The following is a 19882-nucleotide window of genomic DNA, read 5'->3' as shown; positions in this document are numbered from 1 at the left end:
ACAGACACTTCTCACTCATTTCTTCCATAAAATCTGCTGGATTTTAAGCAGAATTAAAGAAATGGACTGTTTGATCTTCTGCTCTATCAAATCCAACTACAGACTCTAGAACAGCTTCTTTCCACAGGTGATAAAACTGTTCAACGTTTAACACTCTGCACCTTGCTGGACTTGATGCTGTTTTACTGAGTCCTTTACTAGAGGACATTCTTTATGTTATGTCTTATATTTATGACCTCTTACTTTTCAGGCGATCTCTGCTGTTCTATTATTGTCTTTTTAATTATGTTTTATGTATGTTTTTAGCTGCATATTTTAATTGTGTTCAGGAATTTTTTTGATAATTATCTTTTCACACTCTCGTCCTGAGAAACGAGATCTCGTTCCACTGTATGTGTATTAATATGGATGTGATGGGAAAATGAGCCTTGAACCTTGAAGGTGGGATTATTACAGCGAGTTAAGCCTGTTATAGAGTTCATTAGACACTTGACAGGCCGATCTCTTTATTGGCATGAATGGCACCGTCCAACATTATCTCATATTGTATGTACACCCAGTGTCCTCGGGCCAAACCGTCCAGCGTTATCTCATATCGTATGTACACCCAGTGTCCTCTGGGTCAAACCGTCCAGTGTTATATCATATGTGTTACAAGCGCCTTGCTCAGCTGCTCCAGGAACACCCTCTTCTTGTTAGCTCTCTCCATATCACAAAGGCATTGTAGGAGGACACGTCGATGATGTTGTGGAATATGACCAGGGGCCAGCGAGCGGTCTTCCGTCTGCAACTGTACGTTCCTATCACCTTATTTAGGTTGTCCACACCTCCTTTGTGGCAGTTGTAGTCGAGGACGATGGCAGGCTTCCTGTCGTCTCGATCGCTGACAGTGGCCTCTGTGTGGCGCGTGCTCATGAGTATCACGTTCTTGTTTTTCTTTGGGAAGTAGGACACTAAAGCGGTCGTGGGCGTGAAGGTGAACTTTGACGAGAACACCCATCTGTCCTTTGGTGTAAGCAGCGCAGACGGAAGCTCGGGTTTGTTCTTGCGCACCGTGCCGACCGTGGTGATGTTCCTCTTCAGGAGCTGTCGTCCGAGTTCGTAAGAAGTGAAGAAGTTGTCGCGGGTCACGTTGCGACCGCCGAGACCCTCCGTCACATCGAGCACGACTCGCATCCCTTGGTTCTTCTCCGAGCCGCTGCTGCTAGCCTTCCTGGTGCAGACTTGCATCTTCCAAGCGTAGCTGGATCTCACGTTGCAAACGACCCTCGACTTGACCCCGTATTTCGCAGGCTTGCTGGGCATGTACTGATGGAACGGACAACGACCTTTGAAGAGGGGACAAGACATTTGGTTGTTTATGTTTTTTTAGTTTTTATAATTTTTTATAATTTTGTTTTTTCTCTAGCGGGTAGAGCGAGAGGTTATGTTATTTTGTAAAAACTGTGAACAACAACACAACAACAACAAAAATATAGAAACCCCACCTCTGAATGGCACCAGCTGCTCATCCACGGTCACTTCGGGCCCTGGGTTGTAGAGGTGCAGCAGTCGCTCCACCCACGCGTCCCAGACCTCTTGTACGGTTGCCAGTTTGTCCGTAGCACGTCTGGCGGGTCTCGTCTGGCGGGTCTCGTCTTGCGGTTGTCGAACCGTAAAAGTCTCGAGTAAGTGTGATAGACTTTGAGTGGCATAGTGGCACGGAAAATAACCCTTCCGCTCTCCACGTCCCATAGACTGGCCGCGGCCTCGCCTCGGGACCTGTAGACACCGGCTAGGATGAGCAGCCCTATGTATGCGCGCAGATCGGTCTCGCTCATCGCTTTCCAGCCATCTCCATACCTTCTAAAACCCTGAAGATTGGTCATCTCCAGGAGGATTGTTTCTATCGCCGGCGTGACAAACAGGGAGAAGGTAGAAGCTATGTTGTGGGCGTGCGACGCCGCATACGCGATGGGACCTGGCTCCGTCGCGGTCCCCGCCGGCTGTCCTCCGGCTCTACTTGACCCTTTGGCGTACGATGCCGACGACCATGTTATTTTTCCGTTTTTGGAGAGGAGAGTTTCACCCCGGGGAATTTCCTGTTCTTCGTCTTCTGAGGCGGACTCGTCGTGGTCCGGGTTGTACTCTTCCCCGTCTTCTTCCTCAGACACGTCCTCCGCTTCCTCTTCGTAATCTTGCTGTACGTCCAACATGAGCTGTTGCATGACCTGTTCGGCTGTGAAACATGCAGCCATGGCTTCGATGTGTAGGACAGAGTCGCGTGTCCGCATGTGTCATAGAGGCTAGATTAATATGTTATGTTTGCTCCTACGCAAACTAGACAAAACGTGGACCGGGTTGAGATTTTCCACAGGCGGTCGAGTCCATCTCTCTGCTTATTTTGTTTGCCTGCGGGAGACACGAGGACGAGGGGTGTGCGTGGGACCCGAGGACAAGGGGTGTGCGTGGGACCCGAGGACGAGGGGTGTGCGTGGGACCCGAGGACGAGGGGTGTGCGTGGGACGCGAGTCCTGTTTTTTTTTTTTACAAGTTGTACAACCGTCAGGTCTCTATTACCAATTGTTCATTTGGTCACAGGCGACTCACTCAGAGAAACATGTCTGTTGTCCAATCGTAGACGTTTCTTAGTCCCTGCCCTCCATCCAGTACCAAGAGAGCGTACGAAGGGTGAAGCTCCCAGCGATGCCAACCTGCTGCTTTACACCAGTCTGCATTTATCTTATGCTCTCTGAACCTGTCCTCCTCCTGCCTTGTCCTTCGCTCTTCCTCCTGCCTCCTCTTCTCCCTCCTCTCCTCGAGTCTCCTCTGGCCTTCGCGGTGCATCTCACTGGTGTCGTGTTTTCCTCTCGATGCTCTCGATGCTGACTTTCACTTGTTGTTGGGTTTTGTTGGCGTCAAACAGACCCGGAGAGTCGATGACAACGAGTTTCCTGTCGCCGTATTTCACTTGTTGTTTTTGGCATTCTTTAGTTATAGATTCAGGTGACGTGTCCTCTTTGAAGGCATCAACATGGCCCAGGATGGTGTTTCCTGACAAAGTCTTGCCCAATCTGGTTTTTCCAACCAAAACGAGTCTCAGCTCGTTCAGATACGTGGCGCCTGTGCAGGATAAACAAACAAAACAACAACAACATGTGTGTCACTACATGAAGTACTCGTTCTTTGTGCAACTGTGTATTCTCAAATTATTACTATCCTCAATACATTACTACAATAGTATAGAAGCTACAAAGCCAGAAACAGTTCTAGACTTTGTATTTCCCAAACATTTTCAGTACCGCAGGGGAGAAGACAGGTTGTGTTGGTGTACTCGCGAATGGACCAACTCATTTCAGAATTACAAGCGCTTCTTTGTCTACATTTAGAGTCCTATAATGGGCTTCTTATATTCACTCTGCTCTCCTGACAAACCTGCTGACTCGGTGACGGTTTGCTTTTTTTTTTTGGTGTGTTTTTTAGCACTTACCTTTGTGTTTCTTTTGGCAGTGACACGTTTGTCCATTTATGAATATCACCAACAGGAACAATACCCCCGCGGAAAACCGATTGTTTCCTCATAACATCTCTGTGACTGTTGGAAACATTCCACAAAAAAGACAAGATTAAGAACAGGTAGCACATAAACAATATGATTACAACAGACATCACACAATAAATGTATTCTTCAGTTACAATGGAATTGGACACGTTCATATGTAGCAAAAACGGAGGCCTGGGTCAGAGAGCCGAGGACGAGGGTTGCGTTGAGCACGAGGCCCGGGTCACAGGGACCTGAGGACAACACGAGTGATCAAGTTGATCTCCCCGCTGATACCTGTGGACCTGGGTCACAGAGACCTGAGGACAACACAAGGGCTACCAGACCATCATACACTCTGTCCGGACGGCATGTCAGAGGACGGCCAGCGCCGACACGGATGAGGACGGCAGCTGGTTCTCTGCTGTGTACACGGGAGCTGTGTTCAACCTGAGGACCGGGAACCGACTGAGGACGGTGATGGAGCTGATGTCCTCCAGTAGATACTGGAGGACAGGCCGGGGAAGACTTTCTTTGGTGTGTGTGCCCTGTGAGGACCGGAGGCTCCACGTGAGGCCTGCTGCCCCGCTGGCACTCTCAGGGGGGTTCACAGTACAGCAAACAGGAACTGCAGCCATGAACCACAGATGAAATAATGTGTGACCCTAGACATGTCCATGGGTCTAAAATGTAAGGTACCGTGTACTCCACCTCCATGTCAGTACCTACTGTTGTACTGTAACGTGTTTAACTGTGTGAATGTACCCTGACGGATGCACACTTATCGTGTCACTACGAGCTCACAGGAAGTACAAGTGACCTTACAGGATGTTTTTATTTAGCGCAACATTATCTTATTTATTGTATTTATTGAATTATTTATTTATTTATTTCCATGGGCTTTTTCATGTTTTGAATGTCTGAAAGAGTATTTATCCTGGATTTGATACTTAATTTATTAAATTATTTATTGAAATATATTGAAACATTTGTTGAATCACTTTGATCAGTTTCTTGTCAATTTTGTTCACATTTGCAAAAAAAAAGAATAAATAGTTTGGTGCCTGTGGTGCTATGAAAATATGGAGTGAAAATCATTTTGCAAAGAAAAACAAGTGCCTGGGTCACAGAGACCCCGAGGACAACACAAGGGTTAAAGGGAGTTTTTCTTCCCTCTGTTGGAGGTTTTTCTCCCTTAAAGAGGAGTTTTTTTTCCCTCCTAGCTGATTGTGGGAATTGTTGAATTGTTGAATTGATGAATTATTGAATTGTTGAATTGTTGGTTTCTCTGTATAATATTGTAAAGTCTTGCTGTAAAGACTTTAATGTGTTAAGTGCCATGAAATAACCTGAGTTGTGATTTGGCGCTATAGAAATAAAATTGAATTTAATTGAATTGAATACATATAACAGATAAATATAACAGTTCCTCCTCTACAGTGTATTTTGAGAGGCTGTGTACATAGTTTATGATAATCAGAGGTATCAGACATCACTAACCTGAAGACATGTTCACAGTGAAAATCTCAGCTTCACCGTGTAGCTGAACAAACTGGTGGTGTTATTGAACTGTTGTAAAGTCACTGTTCATCTTCATCTCCTCCTGGCCGATGGTTGGGAGCAGCTACTAAACAGGAAAATATGTGGAAGCTGAGAATCCATACGGAAAGTTAGAAAAATATTAATTTTGGCTGGACTTTGTCTGCTGAAAATCTCAGAACATAAAAATGTAAATAACAAGACATTTTATATTTTTCATTACTTCCCGTATTCTGTTTTAGCTACATGGAGACTCATTAACATACATTACTGAAGCACCTCGATCTGGTCTAATATATTATAGTTTATGGCAGCGACTTTACTCGTTCACCAGAACAGTAATTGTTGTGCCAAATGTGTGCTGACATAGAAACTTACACTATGAGGTTGTGACATTGTGAAGATCATTACTTATTTGATTCGCATTTAAATTAAATGTCAATATCTGCCTGGACATCTGGAGCTCTGCAAGAGAAAAATCTAAAAACCAGATGTGACTGGTGGAGATTCTAAAGTTAGAGAACCATCATGTAATTATGTGTAGTGTTTAAAAGCCTTGAACAACCAAAGGAGAGGGAAAATATTAATGAAGAACTGTTCCTTAAATTAATCCACAACAGAAAAAAAAAAACTTTAACAATTGAAAAAGCTCTAAATGTTGCACAAATTATTTAATCTTCTCTAATTTTACATAGAGACTCATTCACTGCACATCAGGAACATTGGTTGCACCTGTGATGTTCTCCCTCACCTGCTGTCTGTCAGCCCGGCTGGGAAGATAAATACACCTGTAGGTCGGGTGTGTGTGTGTGTGTGTGTGTGTGTGTGTGTGTGTGTGTGTGTGTGTGTGTGTGTGTGTGTGTGTGTGTGTGTGTGTGTGTGTGTGTGTGTGTGTGTGTGTGTGTGTGTGTGTGTGTGTGTTAGATTGTGATGGTGTTAGGTTGTGTGTGTGTTAGGTTGTGTGTTAGGTTGTGTGTGTTAGGTTGTGTGTTAGGTTGTGTGTGTGTTAGGTTGTGTGTGTTAGGTTGTGTGTGTGTTAGGTTGTGTGCGTTAGGTTGTGTGTTAGGTTGTGTGTGTGTTAGGTTGTGTGTGTTGTGTGTGTGTGTGTGTGTGTTAGGTTGTGTGTGTTAGGTTGTGTGTGTTTTAGGTTATGTGTGTTAGGTTGTGTGTGTTAGGTTGTGTGTGTGTGTTAGGTTATGTGTGTGTTAGGTTGTGTGTGTTAGGTTGTGTGCGTGTTAGGTTGTGTGTGTGTGTTAGGTTGTGTGTGTGTTAGGTTGTGTGTGTTAGGTTGTGTGTGTTAGGTTGTGTGTGTGTTAGGTTGTGTGTGTTAGTTTGTGTGTGTGTTAGGTTGTGTGTGTGTGTTAGGTTGTGTGTGTGTGTTAGTTTTTTTGTTTTTTTTGTTTTTTTTTCTCACTTTATTGATCCCGGAGGGGAAATGTCTTCACTACAGCAGGGGAGCTCTCAGGGGGGAGCTGCTGCAACAGGCTGCCACTAGCGCGGCGCCAGGTAACCTGACCTGAGGTGCATGTTTTTGGATGTGTGTGTGTTAGGTTGTGTGTTAGGTTGTGTGTGTGTTAGGTTGTGTGTGTTAGGTTGTGTGTTAGGTTGTGTGTGTGTTAGGTTGTGTGTCTTAGGTTGTGTGTGTTAGGTTGTGTGTTAGGTTTTGTGTGTGTTAGGATGTGTGTCTGAGGTTGTGTGTCTGAGGTTGTGTGTGTTAGGTTGTGTGTTAGGTTTGGTGTGTGTTAGGTTGTGTGTCTGAGGTTGTGTGTGTGTGTGTGTGTGTGTGTGTGTGTGTGTGTGTGTGTGTGTGTGTGTGTGTGTGTGTGTGTGTGTGTGTGTGTGTGTGTGTGTGTGTGTGTGTGTTAGGTTGTGTGTGTGTTAGGTTGTGTGTGTTAGGTTTTGTGTGTGTTAGGTTTTGTGTGCACCTCCAGTGGGTCAACACTGTTCACTGACTGCCTGATTTGCTGTGTTTGTGTATTTGGGGGAGTTGTGTGCTGCTGATAAATGTGTTTTCGGAGGTTGTTCCTGGTCTTTCTTAAATTATGTTTTGTTGCTCTAAACGTTGAGTTTTTGTGGGAATCATTGAAAACACTTGGTGGGACGTCAGAATATCTTTAACAACCAGAAGCTCAAGCTGGAGATAACATGGGAACACATGAGAATGCAGTTGGCTGACCAGGAAAGGAAAAAGTGAAAAAGAGCAAACCACTCAATCATTATTATTATTATTATTATTATTATTATTATTATTATTATTATTATTGTAATTGTTATTATTATTATTATAATTATTGTTGTTAATAGTCATAGTTCAACAGATAATTTCAAAAGAGTTTGAGTTAAGTGGGAAGCGCCCCTTCATCCCCCTTTTAAAGAGAAGCAGGATGATGATGACTAGTGATGTGTGACACCACGAATATCTGATCCAAGTACATTGGAAGTGTCACTGATATCATCTCATACTTTTTAAGAAAGCTTAAATTGCAGAAAAGATCAATAATAGTAGCAGAGAGACTCTGTTATGTCTATGTTGTGTTGAAATGAAATCTATAAATACCATCATAAATAATCTGTCAGCTGTCAGAACCAATGCTGCTGGATCAGTGGACATTAATGACTGCTCAGGTTTTATCAGGATAAAACCTTTTCAGAGTTTTTTTTTTATATATTTAAACACAAAGAAGAAGGAACAATTTGCAGACAAATTCACTGATGTAAAACATCATGATGGAGGAAAAGGATGAAAGAGTTCATCCTTTTAGTTTGATTCTCCTGGAGAGCAAAATGAAAACAGGATTGTTCCTCAGCAAAGACTGCAGAGATTAGAAGTACTGCTGCCACACACACACACACACACACACACACACACACACACACACACACACACACACACACACACACACACACACACACACACACACACACACACACACACACAGACCGTGCTCGTGTGCCGGAGCAAACACACGTCACACGCTGGGCAGCAGCTCCTCTCATTAACAAGAACAGGATCAGAAAACTGTTTATTAGTGTAATAACAACTTCCGAACACCAGGGGGCAGACTTCCACTTTGTTCCATGCAACAGTACTGAAGTGGCTGTGGGACAAAAAATGAACAAGAGCTCCCTCTCGTGGTTCAATCCTCTCACTTTCTGTTCATTTGTCTTCTGAAACTCTTTTCTTCACTGGAGATGATGTTCACTGAGAACTTCTTTACCAGGTAGAGTTCAGCTGCAGGAGGAAGCTGTAATGAAGTTCACCGTGTTTCAGTCTGTCCTTTTCAGTCTGTCCTGTCCTCATCAGTCTGTCCTCATCAGTCTTTCCTGTCCTCTTTAGGTTAGGTTAGGTTAGGTAGTTACTTTATTAATCCCCGAGGGGAATTTTTTTTCGCTACAGCAGCATACAGAAGCAATAAGATAATAATAGAACAATAGAAAAGCAATACAATAGCAGTAAAATAGCAGTAAAAATATATTTATTTTACTTTATTCTGTCCTGTCATCATCAGTTTGTCCTCTTCAGTCTTTCCTGTCCTTTTCAGTCTGACCTGTCCTCATCAGCCTGTTGTCCTCATCAATCTGTCCTGATCAGTCTGTCCTCTTCAGTCTTTCCTGTCATCATCATTCTGTCCTGTCCCCTTGAGTCTGTCCTCTCTAGTCTGTTCACATCAGTCTGTCCTTTTCAGTCTGTCCTCATCAGTCTGAACTGAACTGAACTTCGTGTGAAAACACTGAGTTGATCTAAATGTGATTAAACTAATGTGAAGATGCAGGAACAAGAACATCAACGTCAAAATCAACGTAAACATCAACATGAACATCGACGTCAGCGTCAACATTATGAACATGAACATCAACGTCAACATCAACATAAACGTCAACATCAACATGAACATGAGCATCAACGTCAACGTCAACATCGATGTCGACGTCAACGTCAACATCATGAACATGAACATCAACGTCAACATCATGAACATGAAAATCAACGTCAACATCGACATCGACGTCAACGTCAACATCATGAACATGAACATGAATGTCAATGTCAACATCAACATGAACATCAACATCAAAGTCAACATGAACATGAATGTCAACATGAACATGAACATGAACATGAACATCGTCAACGTCAACATCAGAATCAACGTCAACATCAAAATCAACGTCAACATCAACATGAACGTCAACGTTAACATGAACGTCAACATCAACATCAAAATCTACATCAAAATCAACGTCAACATCAACATGAACGTCAACGTCAACATGAACGTCAACGTCAACATTAACATTAACATCAACATCAACGTCAACGTCAACATCAACATCAATGTCAACATCAACATCAACATCAACATAAACATCAACATCAACATGAACGTCAACGTCAACATTAACATCAACATCAACGTCAACATCAACATGAACGTCAACGTTGACATGAACGTTAACATCAACATGAAAATCAACTTCAACATCAACATGAAAATCAACGTCAACATCAACATGAACGTCAACATCAACGTCAACATCAATGTCAACATCAACGTCAATATCAACGTCAACATCAACATCAACGTCAATGTCAACATCAACGTCAGCATGAACATGAACGTCAACGTCAACATCATGAACATCGTCAACATCAACATGAACATCAACGTCAACATAAACATGAACATCAACATAAACATGAATGCCAACGTCAACATCAACATCAATGTCAACATCAACATGAGCATCAACATCAACACAACATGAACATGAACGTCACCGTCAACATGAACGTCAACATGAACATCACCGTCAACATCAAAATCAACGTTAACATCAACATGAGCATCAATGTCAACATCAACATGAACGTCAACATGAACGTCAACATCAACATCAACATGAAAGTGAACATGGGAGGCTGTAGCTCAGTTGGTAGAGTGGTTTGCACACTAATTGTACGGTTGGTGGTTCGATTACCAGCTCCTCCTGTCCACATGCCTAAGTGTCCTTGAGCAAAACACTGAACCCTAAAATTGTGTGTTGTAAGTCGCTTTGGATAAAAGTGTCAGCTAAATGTAATGTAACTTGAACATCAATGTTAACAACGTGAACATGAGCTGGTAACTCCTCACAGACCTGAAACATCTCACCTGGAATCATAATAATGAACATTTGTTTTCAGTCTTCCGTCAAGAAAGCAGAAGAATTTTCTTCTAGAATTCACATTATTAGATGTTCTTCAGTCATATGCAGTTTAACTTTATTTTTTTATCAGCTGGGTAATATAAATTAAAGGAGACATAAATGAAATACAGTTTATACAACCAGTAGCTCTGCCCCAGAGATCTATTAAAGACCCATTTGGTGAAGTCGGGTCTCTTTTGGTCCTTTTTGGTCGCTCCGAGCACCCGTACCGTAACACCACGGATAGTCACGCACTTACAATCCTAGTGGAGGCTAGCTGGACCGGTTTGGTTTGAACACATGACACGGAGCTAAAATGTTAAAAACACAGGAGAACATGGATATCTTTGTTCATCAGATATCTTTGTTCATCAGATATCTTTATTCATCAGATATCTTTGTTCATCAGATATCTTTGTTCCAACCAGACTAAGCTAGCTGAGCAGTTTAGTGTTTCTATGTTCTGTATTTATTCAGTTGGAGACTAGAAATCCTCTGTTGCTAGGTGGTTGCTCAGGGTCGGATGACTTCCTGGAGTAGTAAACATTACATAATAAGAGTCTACTGACGCGACTGATTGTTTTCCAGTTGTTAGTCTGTTTCCATAGCAACACATCCCCATGTGTTGCTATGGAAACAGAGCTCACTCTAATAAAAAATACACCCGAGTCAGATGTTGTACACAGCAACATGAAACAGGTTTGACTCCACAGAAATGTTCTCTGATGAAAAACAGGAAACCAGAAACAACTGATCTCCTCTCGACATTTTAACTCATCTCACTTCACATCTTCACGTTTCTTTGATGTTATTTTGGTCCTGAAAATCACCATCTTTATATGGAACAATGGAGTCACTGAACAACAGACATGAAACTTCATCGGAAATAAATAGGAATCCCATTATTCACATATCAAACACACCGAACAACTCAGACAATATGAAGACGGTCAGTAACTCAGATCAGGGCTCCTCAACATGGTGTCCTTTGACCTGTTTGCTACTGGAGAGACCAGGGGTACATTCGAATAGTACATTTCCTCAGTGGGTTGGAATTGTTAAAATGCTAAAGAAAGGAGCTTCAATGCTTCCTTTCCTATCTCCTTCAGCAGAAGATACACCGGACCATCCTTCCTTGTGGCCGCAACATTTAATGCGACACATTTCAGGCCAGCAACTTGATGGTTCATAAAGTTTATAAAGAGTAAAAACATATCAGTTTTCTGTTTTTAGTTGTGGAAGGTTCACACAGATCATCCTGAAACCGCAGAACACCTTTCATGTGTCGTTCGGCCTCGGTCACGTTGCTCTACAGTTTTACATTGTTACAAACATAAATGTCCATAAAAAGTTTAACTTTACTAAGTTTAGTTTGGTGCTTGCAGCTGTTTGTGGGAATCTTTCCTCTGAGTTTATTAAAAACCTGCAGCTTCATGCTGCAGCAGGATTCATATGAGCGTCTCCACAGACACAGTTGGAACCACATCAGTAACTTCATGAAGGAATCTGCCTGAAACAGATCAGATGGATCTAACGGGAGGAACAAAGGTGATATGAAACTGCTGTTTTCACATCAGACACGTCTCTCAGTCACAGTTTATCAGCTGCAGGTAAAATATTGATCCAGTGTCCATCCTCAGAGAGGCTGAGTATTAATGACAGCTGTCAGGATATTTTTATTTTATTGTTTAACTCGTTATAACTATGTAGCCTCGTGTAAGTGGAGTCGGATCCTCTGAACATGGCGGTTCTCCTTTCCAAAGTCCTCATGAATTCTCCTTCTCATCTTTCCTTGACCTTATCATGTTTTCCAATGGGATCAAGAGTCAAGCAATAGAGGTCAGGAAAGGACTGAGGAGGTCATTTATTGGACTACTCATCCCAGTCCTCACTTTGGACAGAACCGAGATGCTTCCAATATTTAAACAAGGCAAACATCATGGTTCCTCCTGCTGTGTATGTTAAAGAGAGACAGTACAATGTAACTGTTCTCATTGTGCTCCTTAGTGGGAACCATGAAGGTTAGTTGTCCAAACTATGACGTCTCTACTCGAAGGCACGGACAACGTCATTTGAACAACAGGGTGTCAGAGGAGGATGAAACTTGCCTCAATAACGAGCAGATGAGGACCTTAGGTTTATTCCTGCAGCACCACCTCCAGAGAAGCTTCTCTCCTGGTAAGACTTTAGAAACAGAAGATGTTACCTGGTTTTATAGACGATGAGCATCAGACGGATTGGTCCCTTTCACCCCTCTCAGTGCGACATGTCGCAGCGTGAGTCACGACACGTGTGTTTTTTGACGTGCTTCTGTGTGAGGTAGCATGGACCTCCTGGAAGCCTCCTGGTGACTGAGATGTGAGAAGCTGTGTCTCCAGGTGAGTCTGCGACGGACTCCTCTCTCCAGAACCGGTCCCATCAGAGCAGCTCTGCCTGAGCGTTGATGCTGAGGAACACGTATGTTTGTTGGTCGTCTGTGCTGAGCAGCTGCTTCTGGGAACTGCCGTGTATACAGACGCTCTGTGTACTGCAGTTCAGGAGTTATGAGTCTCTGACATTTGGTTTTGCTTTGTTGGTCTAGCTGTGGGTTTAAGTTATATCCCTGAATGACAGCGGCTCCGTACTGGAACGGCTTCAGCCCGGCGTCTTTTACCTGAGACGGATCCACTGCACCCCCATCTGTCAGGCAGGTGTTGGCCAGCTCGGCCTGCAGCTCTCTCAACTGAGACACCTCCCTCCTCATCTTTTCTGGGCCAACCACAGTATCCACCTTGTGCCAGAAGGTGGCGTTAAAGTGCAGGTAAATCCTCCAGTCTAAAGCGTTCCACCTCCTGATTTTCTCTGCCGTTTCTGGTGAGAGCGACCGACGAGTTCGTTCACTGCGACTGTTGAGCCGAAAGGAAACCACATCTTCCAAAGACCAGCAGAGGGCGTGCTTGAGCAAGATCATGGACTCATCAAAGTATTCAGAGATAAGAATGAGGTTGAAGTCCTGATCTATGGCCGCTATGGCGTCAGTGGCTCTGTCGTTCAGGTCATCAGCACCGGCAACAACATTGTTGTCAAACCCAAAGTCAAAAGCCAGGACATTGTGGGCATAGTGGTTGTTAGTCAGCGATGCGTTGAAGCTTTTCCAGCTGCTGTCGAAGAAGTCGTCCAAGCTGTGAGTCTTCTGGAAGGCTGGGATGCTCTTGAAGTATATAAAGATGGACTCCATCATAGCCACAGGGTTTCTGAGGATGGAGAAGTAGAAGGTATCTCCAGGCATCACCTTCGCCACCTAAGACATGCAAAACGAAGTGAGAGTTACTCAGAAGTGGGAGGAGCTACGTGTTGGAGACTCCTGTTGTATGTGGACACCATGTGGTCCACATAAATGATGACATGGACTCCAAAGCTCCCTCAGCCCCATCAGGGACCCAGATGTACCGGCCTGTCTGAGCCCGTCTGGATCTGATAGACACAGTTCTGGTTTCCTAAATTAACCAACGTAAATCAAAAACCCTTGTCAAAACTCAACAACTTGAATGGTTCTGTGATGAAGCTCACCTCTGACTTCCTGAACCTCATGTGGTTGCACATGATGTGGAAGTTTCTCACGGCTCTGCTGCTGACGCCTTCCACGAAGTGCGAAGTGAAGAAGAACGGGTAGAACAGCTGACTGTGTTTGTTGAGCGGGAGGGCGAAGGTCAGGTTCCTGCTGTCGCCGTAGCGATACAGGATGTTTAGGATAGTGCTACTGGCGGTCTTGTGTGTCTTGAGGAAAACAATGCGAGACTTGGGTTGGCAGGATGCTTCTGTGTAAACTCTGTTCATATGAGGCTCTAAAAAAATGGATGTGGTGGACGTGTTGACGAGCGTTTGGCCATTCGGTCCTTTCCTGGTACCGTGGAGGACCGAAGAGTTGGGGGGTTCACGACTCGGCCCGTCAGCGAGCTTTAAAAGCAACTCGTGGGGTGAAACTTTTCTTTCTTCCATCTGGAAGCCTGTAGAAAGATTGAAGACTTTATTTCCTCTTCTCAGCTGATGAAGAGGAGCTGCAGTCCGTTCTGTCTGCAGTGACTTGATGACCTGCTGTGCTGTCGGTGAAGACTCCGGCTGGAGGCTGACCCATTCAGTGGGCAAAGTGGGGAACAGGTTCTGTTTGTTGACAGGAAACCTCAGATGTGGGAGTCCTGTCAGCTTGTCATTTCTGGAAAAAGTACGAGACACTGTCAGTATGATGCAACATGACGTACGTATATCTATATATATATATATATATATATATATATATATAAGTATTTTTGAGTTGTATTTGAGTGTGTTCTTCCCAGAAAAGATGATGTCATAAACCAAAGGTTCTGAATATTGAAATGCTGCTGGTTCTAAAAGAGCTCACATCCTGTAAAACACACCTGCTCTACGTGTGTCAGGTGGTGGTGGTGGTAGTGGTGTGGTGTGGGGGGGTGCACTCAGGATGCTACCGTATACGTGACCAAGGCTCAGGCACACAGAACTTTGCATTCAACTTAATGAACCCTGAGTTTGATCACTGGATGCTGCGTTAAACCGAGTATGTTGCTGCTGTCATTGTGTGTTCCTAAATTCTGGTGAGGCTCCAGGAAGGGTTGAGGTTGGGGAAGGGTTGTGAAAGAGTTCAGGAAGGGTTGAGGTTGAGGAAGAGTTGAGGTTGAGGAAGGATTGGGGAAAGGGAAGAGTTGAGGTTGAGGAAGGGTTGGGGTTAAGGAAGGATTGAGGTTGAGGAAGAGTTGAGGTTGAGGAAGGGTTGGGTAAGTGGAAGAGTTGAGGTTGAGGAAGGGTTGAGGTTGGGGTTAAGGAAGGGTTGGGGAAGGGGAAGAGTTGAGGAAGTGTTGAGGTTGAGGAAGGGTTGGGGTTAAGGAAGAGTTGAGGTTGAGGAAGAGTTGAGGTTGAGGAAGGGTTGGGTAAGTGGAAGAGTTGAGGTTGAGGAAGGGTTGAGGTTGGGGTTAAGGAAGGGTTGGGGAAGGGGAAGAGTTGAGGAAGTGTTGAGGTTGAGGAAGGGTTGGGGTTAAGGAAGGGTTGAGGTTGAGGTTGAGGAAGAGTTGAGGTTGAGGAAGGGTTGGGTAAGGGGACGAGTTGAGGTTGAGGAAGGGTCGGGTTGAGGAAGGGTCAGGATTGAGGAAGGGTTGAGGAAGAGGAAGGGTTGGGAGAGGGGAAGAGTTGAGGTTGAGGAAGGGTTGAGGTTGGGGTTAAGGAAGGGTTGGGGAAGGGTAAGAGTTGAGGAAGTGTTGAGGAAGGGCTGAGGAAGGGTCGGGGTTGAGGAAGGGTTGAGGAAGAGGAAGGGTTGGGAGAAGGGAAGAGTTGAGGTTGAGGAAGGGTTGAGGTTGGGGTTAAGGAAGGGTTGGGGAAGGGGAAGAGTTGAGGAAGTGTTGAGGAAGGGCTGAGGAAGGGTCGGGGTTGAGGAAGGGTCAGAGTTGAGGAAGGGTCGGGGTTGAGGAAGGGTTGAGGAAGGGTTGGTGTTGAGGAAGGCTGCCTGTGACTGATAAATAATCATATAAAGTTTTATAGTTCTAACAATAACATTCTTTGCTGAAAACACTTGAACATGTCATAATCATCAATCAATGTATTTTCTTGCAGCTGGAAAGTTTATTGCCTCAGTACATAGATCTTCCCTCTCCTCCTCAACTATTAAAACCCAACATTATACAGAAAGTCATCTTTACCACTTTAAAAATCATTTCAAATCTTTATTTGCATCACCTCTGGCTCTGATCTGCAATAATCACTTATTTACTCCTTCATCTTTAGATTCCACTTTCTCTCAGTGGTTCAGATTTGGTATTAAGAGTTTCCAGGATGTGTATGTAGACGGGATTATCTCCAATTCCTCTGCTAGTTACTGACAGCTGAATGTGGTGAACGTTTGGACCGGTCGGTGCCGTGACTCAGACTCTACCTGGCCTGGCGGGCAACAAACGTCTGAATGGCAACACAGACCATGAGCAGGATGAGTAGAATCCACAGAGAGTGACGCCTGGTGCACAGCCATCTCCTCACAGACCTGCAGCAGTTACAACACAACACACACACGCAAGATACAAACACACACACACACACACACACACACACACACACACACACACACACGCACGCACGCACGCACACACACACACACACACACACACACACACAAAACACTGTTTTGTAGAGCCACAGAAAACGTAAGAAAAAAGTTCATGTCCAACTCAACAACAAGCTTTCTGAATCCGTTGGGATGCTGTGTAAAATGTAAATAAAACAGAAGGCAATGATTTGTAAATCTCATTATACAAGATATAATTGAAAAGTTGTGTAAAGTAAAAAACTATACCTGGCAACAGATCAGTAACTGCATTAAAACAGACACAATTCTCTTCATTAACAGTAAAGTGTCCATTAAAGTGCTGTGAAACACTTCATCTAAAACATATCAAGTCCATCTGTCTACTGAGTGAAGCAAACATTTAGACTCTCTCAAAGTCTCCCAAAGATTTTTAGATTTTATACACTTTATTAATCCCCGAGGGAAATTTCTTCACTACAGCAGGGGGGCTCTCAGGGGGGAGATGCTGCAGCAGGCTGCCACTAGCGCGGCGCCAGGTAACCTGACCTGAGGTGCATGTTTTTGGATGATGGGAGGAAGCCGGAGAACCCGGAGAGAACCCACGCAAGCACAGGGAGAACATGCAAACTCCACACAGAAAGGCCCAGGACCGGATTCGAACCCGGAACCTTTTTGCTGTGAGGTGACAGTGCTAACCACTGCACCACCGTGCCGCCCTAAGGATGAAATTAAAAGCAGACTGAAGAAAAGTTTCACAAATGCTCAGCTCATTGTTTAATTTTGTCATTTTTCTGGTGCCTTTCTATTAACTGGCCTTCATAATGAAAGACAATACACACATGCTCTCTTGACATTTCCTTCCTGCTCATTGTCCTTCACTGGTGATGTGAAGCCCCTCTGCACTGCTCATACTGCTGATCATCTGGAGAGCCTGAGTCATCATCATGGCAGGAAATCCTGCTGTGGACCACCGTGGACAGACAGCAGCAGGACCACTATCTCGAGACTGTGGTGAGGATCAACACAGAAGGTGTTGAGGTGATCCAGAAAGACTGTGGTGAGGAACTAGACAGAAGGTGGTGAGGAACTAGACAGAAGGTGGTGAGGAACTAGACAGACAGTGGTGAGGATCCAGAAGACAGACGGTGGTGAGGATCCAGACAGACAGTGGTGAGGATCCAGACAGCAGCAGCCTGTGGATCTGTTGTTGGACTCAGACTCAGCCATCTCTGCCAACATGAACTTCTGGAAGTACTCAGCAGCAGCGGGTGCTGCTAAAGTAAATACAACACGTTCACAAAGGCATACCAGGTTACACACACACACACACACACACACACACACACACACACACACACACACACACACACACACACACACACGATACTCTTCACCGCCCCTCTCACAGGCTGCACTCTAAAGGCTCATGTCCACATGGCCCCATTCGACTGCAGTTCTATTGTTCCAAAAGAGTTGGGACACTGTCTGAAGTGTAAAAAAACAACAGAATGCAATAATTTGCAAATCACAAACCCATATTTAACTGAAAATAAACTGAAAACAACATATCAAATGTTGAAATGTTATTGTTTTATGAAAAATAAATGCTAATTTTGTATTTGATGGCAGCAACACACCTCAAAAAAGACTGGAAACATTGTGTAAAGCTAAAAAATAAAACATCTGGTGGAACATCTGTCAACTAATGAGGTTACCATGGCAACAGATCAGTAACATGACTGGGTATAAAAGTATAATTTCAGAGAGGCAGAGTCTCTCAGCAGTGAAGATGGGGAGAGGTTCACCACTCTGTGAAAGACTGTGGAAAAATAGTTCAACAATCTAAGAATAATGTTCCTCAACGTAAAACTACAAAGAATTAGTGGATTTCATCGTCTACGGTTCATAATATCATTAAAAGATTCAGAGAATCTGGAGAAATCTCTGAACACAAGGGACAAGGCTGGAAAACCAATATTGGATGGTGGTGATCTTCGGGCCCTCAGGCAGCACTGCATTAAAAACACACAATTCTGGAGTGGAAATCACTGCATGGGCTCAGGAACACTTGTGAATACCATTGTCTGTGAACACAGTTCATCGCTGCGTCCACAAATGCTGTTAAAACTCTCCAAAGAAGAAACCAGATAGAAACATGATCCAGAAACACCGCCGCCTTCTCTGGAGAACACAAGGTTTGACCTCTTCCTGACACCGAGTCACCGCTTTCCTTGAACTGCAGAAACATCTGGAGTATGGCCTGCTCCTTCTCCTCCTATTCCTCCTTTCACAAACACAAACAAACTTTTAACCTCTGTGTAAAAGTGAAGACGTGCTTCCAGGTAGGCAGCTTGGACTGTTTGAGGAATTTCAGTCATATCTGAGGCCCGTGACCCTTGATTCACTGCACCCGGCCCAGCAGCAGCCTCTGATCTATCCTCACAGCGAGCTACAGAACCCTGCTGATGTTCTGAGCTGCTGGTGTGGAGCCACCATTTGACATCAGTCAGTGGTTCATACAATGTCTGCATGGTGTTTATTACAATATTGTGTGGTGTTTATTACAACATCTGTATGCTGTTTATTACAATATCTGTGTGGTGTTTATTACAATATCTGCATGCTGTTTATTCAGTGGACTAAACTCATTCTCAAATGAAATCTGACAGTCAAACAATGGCTCCCTCTGCTTTCATGGAGGTCGGTTACTGTTTAAGGTTGACTAACCAGAAACCTTCCTGGGAGGAAGTTGTTGAGATATTTCTGTCCTGCAGAGAGAACCCGCAGCACCACTGATGTTGAGTTTCTGGAGTGGAGAGTCCAATCCACAGCGATGACATGAAGAGACCTGAAATGTTCTGTACCAGACCGTGAGGCCCACGGCTCTGTCTGACCTCAGACTGCTGCAGAACACGACACCAACGCCGACTACTGTTTCACTAATCAGGTCCAATCAGCAGACTGAAATCTGATGCTGATCGCCTCACATTTCACACACAGGACACAGTGTGACCACCGAGTCGAGTCACTGCAGCCTGCAAACGCAGATTCAACCTGCCGGGTTGGTTTCACCGTGGATTAATTTAGAAAGCTGAAGAACAAGCACACATTATCACGGTGAAATAACTTCCTGACAATCACACTGTCTCAGGAAAAAACACAAACCTATAGAACTGATCGTCAGGAGGATGAAATACTTAAAAAAAAAAAATCAGTTAGAGAACCAACCAGATGTTAAATGAACTGGAGGTTCAATTCAAATACATCTGATGATAATTTCAAACAGCCAACCCACGAACAAATGACCATTCATCAACAGAGACGAGTTCTCCTCTACAGTTCAGACTGCTGCCATGACTACCGAGGACCGATACGAACCAGAGTCCGGTTCCGTCCAGTCCGACTCAGACTACAGATGATTTATGACCTCTTGGGATTATCTGAATTAATCCATGAAGGAATAAAAGTCAAACTCCTAATCATGTTAAAATGATGCTTATAATTCTGACTTGAAAGTTATTTCAAAACAATTTAAATTAACATTTAATTTTAACATATGACTAATATTT

The 19882-nt window shown here is 44.0% G+C and overlaps 2 protein-coding genes and 1 pseudogene across 2 annotated transcripts; 1 reads left to right on the top strand and 2 right to left on the bottom strand.

Moving 5' to 3' along the window:
• Positions 1-637: 637 nt before the first annotated feature.
• Positions 638-2237, bottom strand: LOC138614250 (piggyBac transposable element-derived protein 4-like; annotated as a pseudogene).
• A 6635-nt stretch (positions 2238-8872) lies between these two features.
• Positions 8873-9826, top strand: LOC138614248 (asparagine-rich protein-like). Its single transcript, XM_069687560.1, has one exon. It carries the CDS (start codon positions 8873-8875, stop codon positions 9824-9826), a length of 954 nt encoding a protein of 317 aa, XP_069543661.1.
• A 2701-nt stretch (positions 9827-12527) lies between these two features.
• On the bottom strand, positions 12528-17211 carry gal3st2 (galactose-3-O-sulfotransferase 2). Its single transcript, XM_069687561.1, has 6 exons — positions 17153-17211; positions 16167-16271; positions 14318-14438; positions 14196-14232; positions 13796-14163; positions 12528-13526 (listed from the first exon to the last, which is right to left on the bottom strand). Coding segments are annotated over exons 1-6 (1632 nt in total). The 5' UTR covers positions 17155-17211.
• Between the last annotated feature and the right edge of the window lie 2671 nt (positions 17212-19882).

The sequence above is a fragment of the Brachyistius frenatus genome, unplaced genomic scaffold (assembly GCF_029030835.1).
Source record: "Brachyistius frenatus isolate BFR_SWC_R1_liver_20210118 unplaced genomic scaffold, ASM2903083v1 Contig_473, whole genome shotgun sequence".
Taxonomy (NCBI): Eukaryota; Metazoa; Chordata; class Actinopteri; family Embiotocidae; genus Brachyistius; species Brachyistius frenatus.
This window is presented reverse-complemented; position numbering and strand designations above follow the sequence as displayed.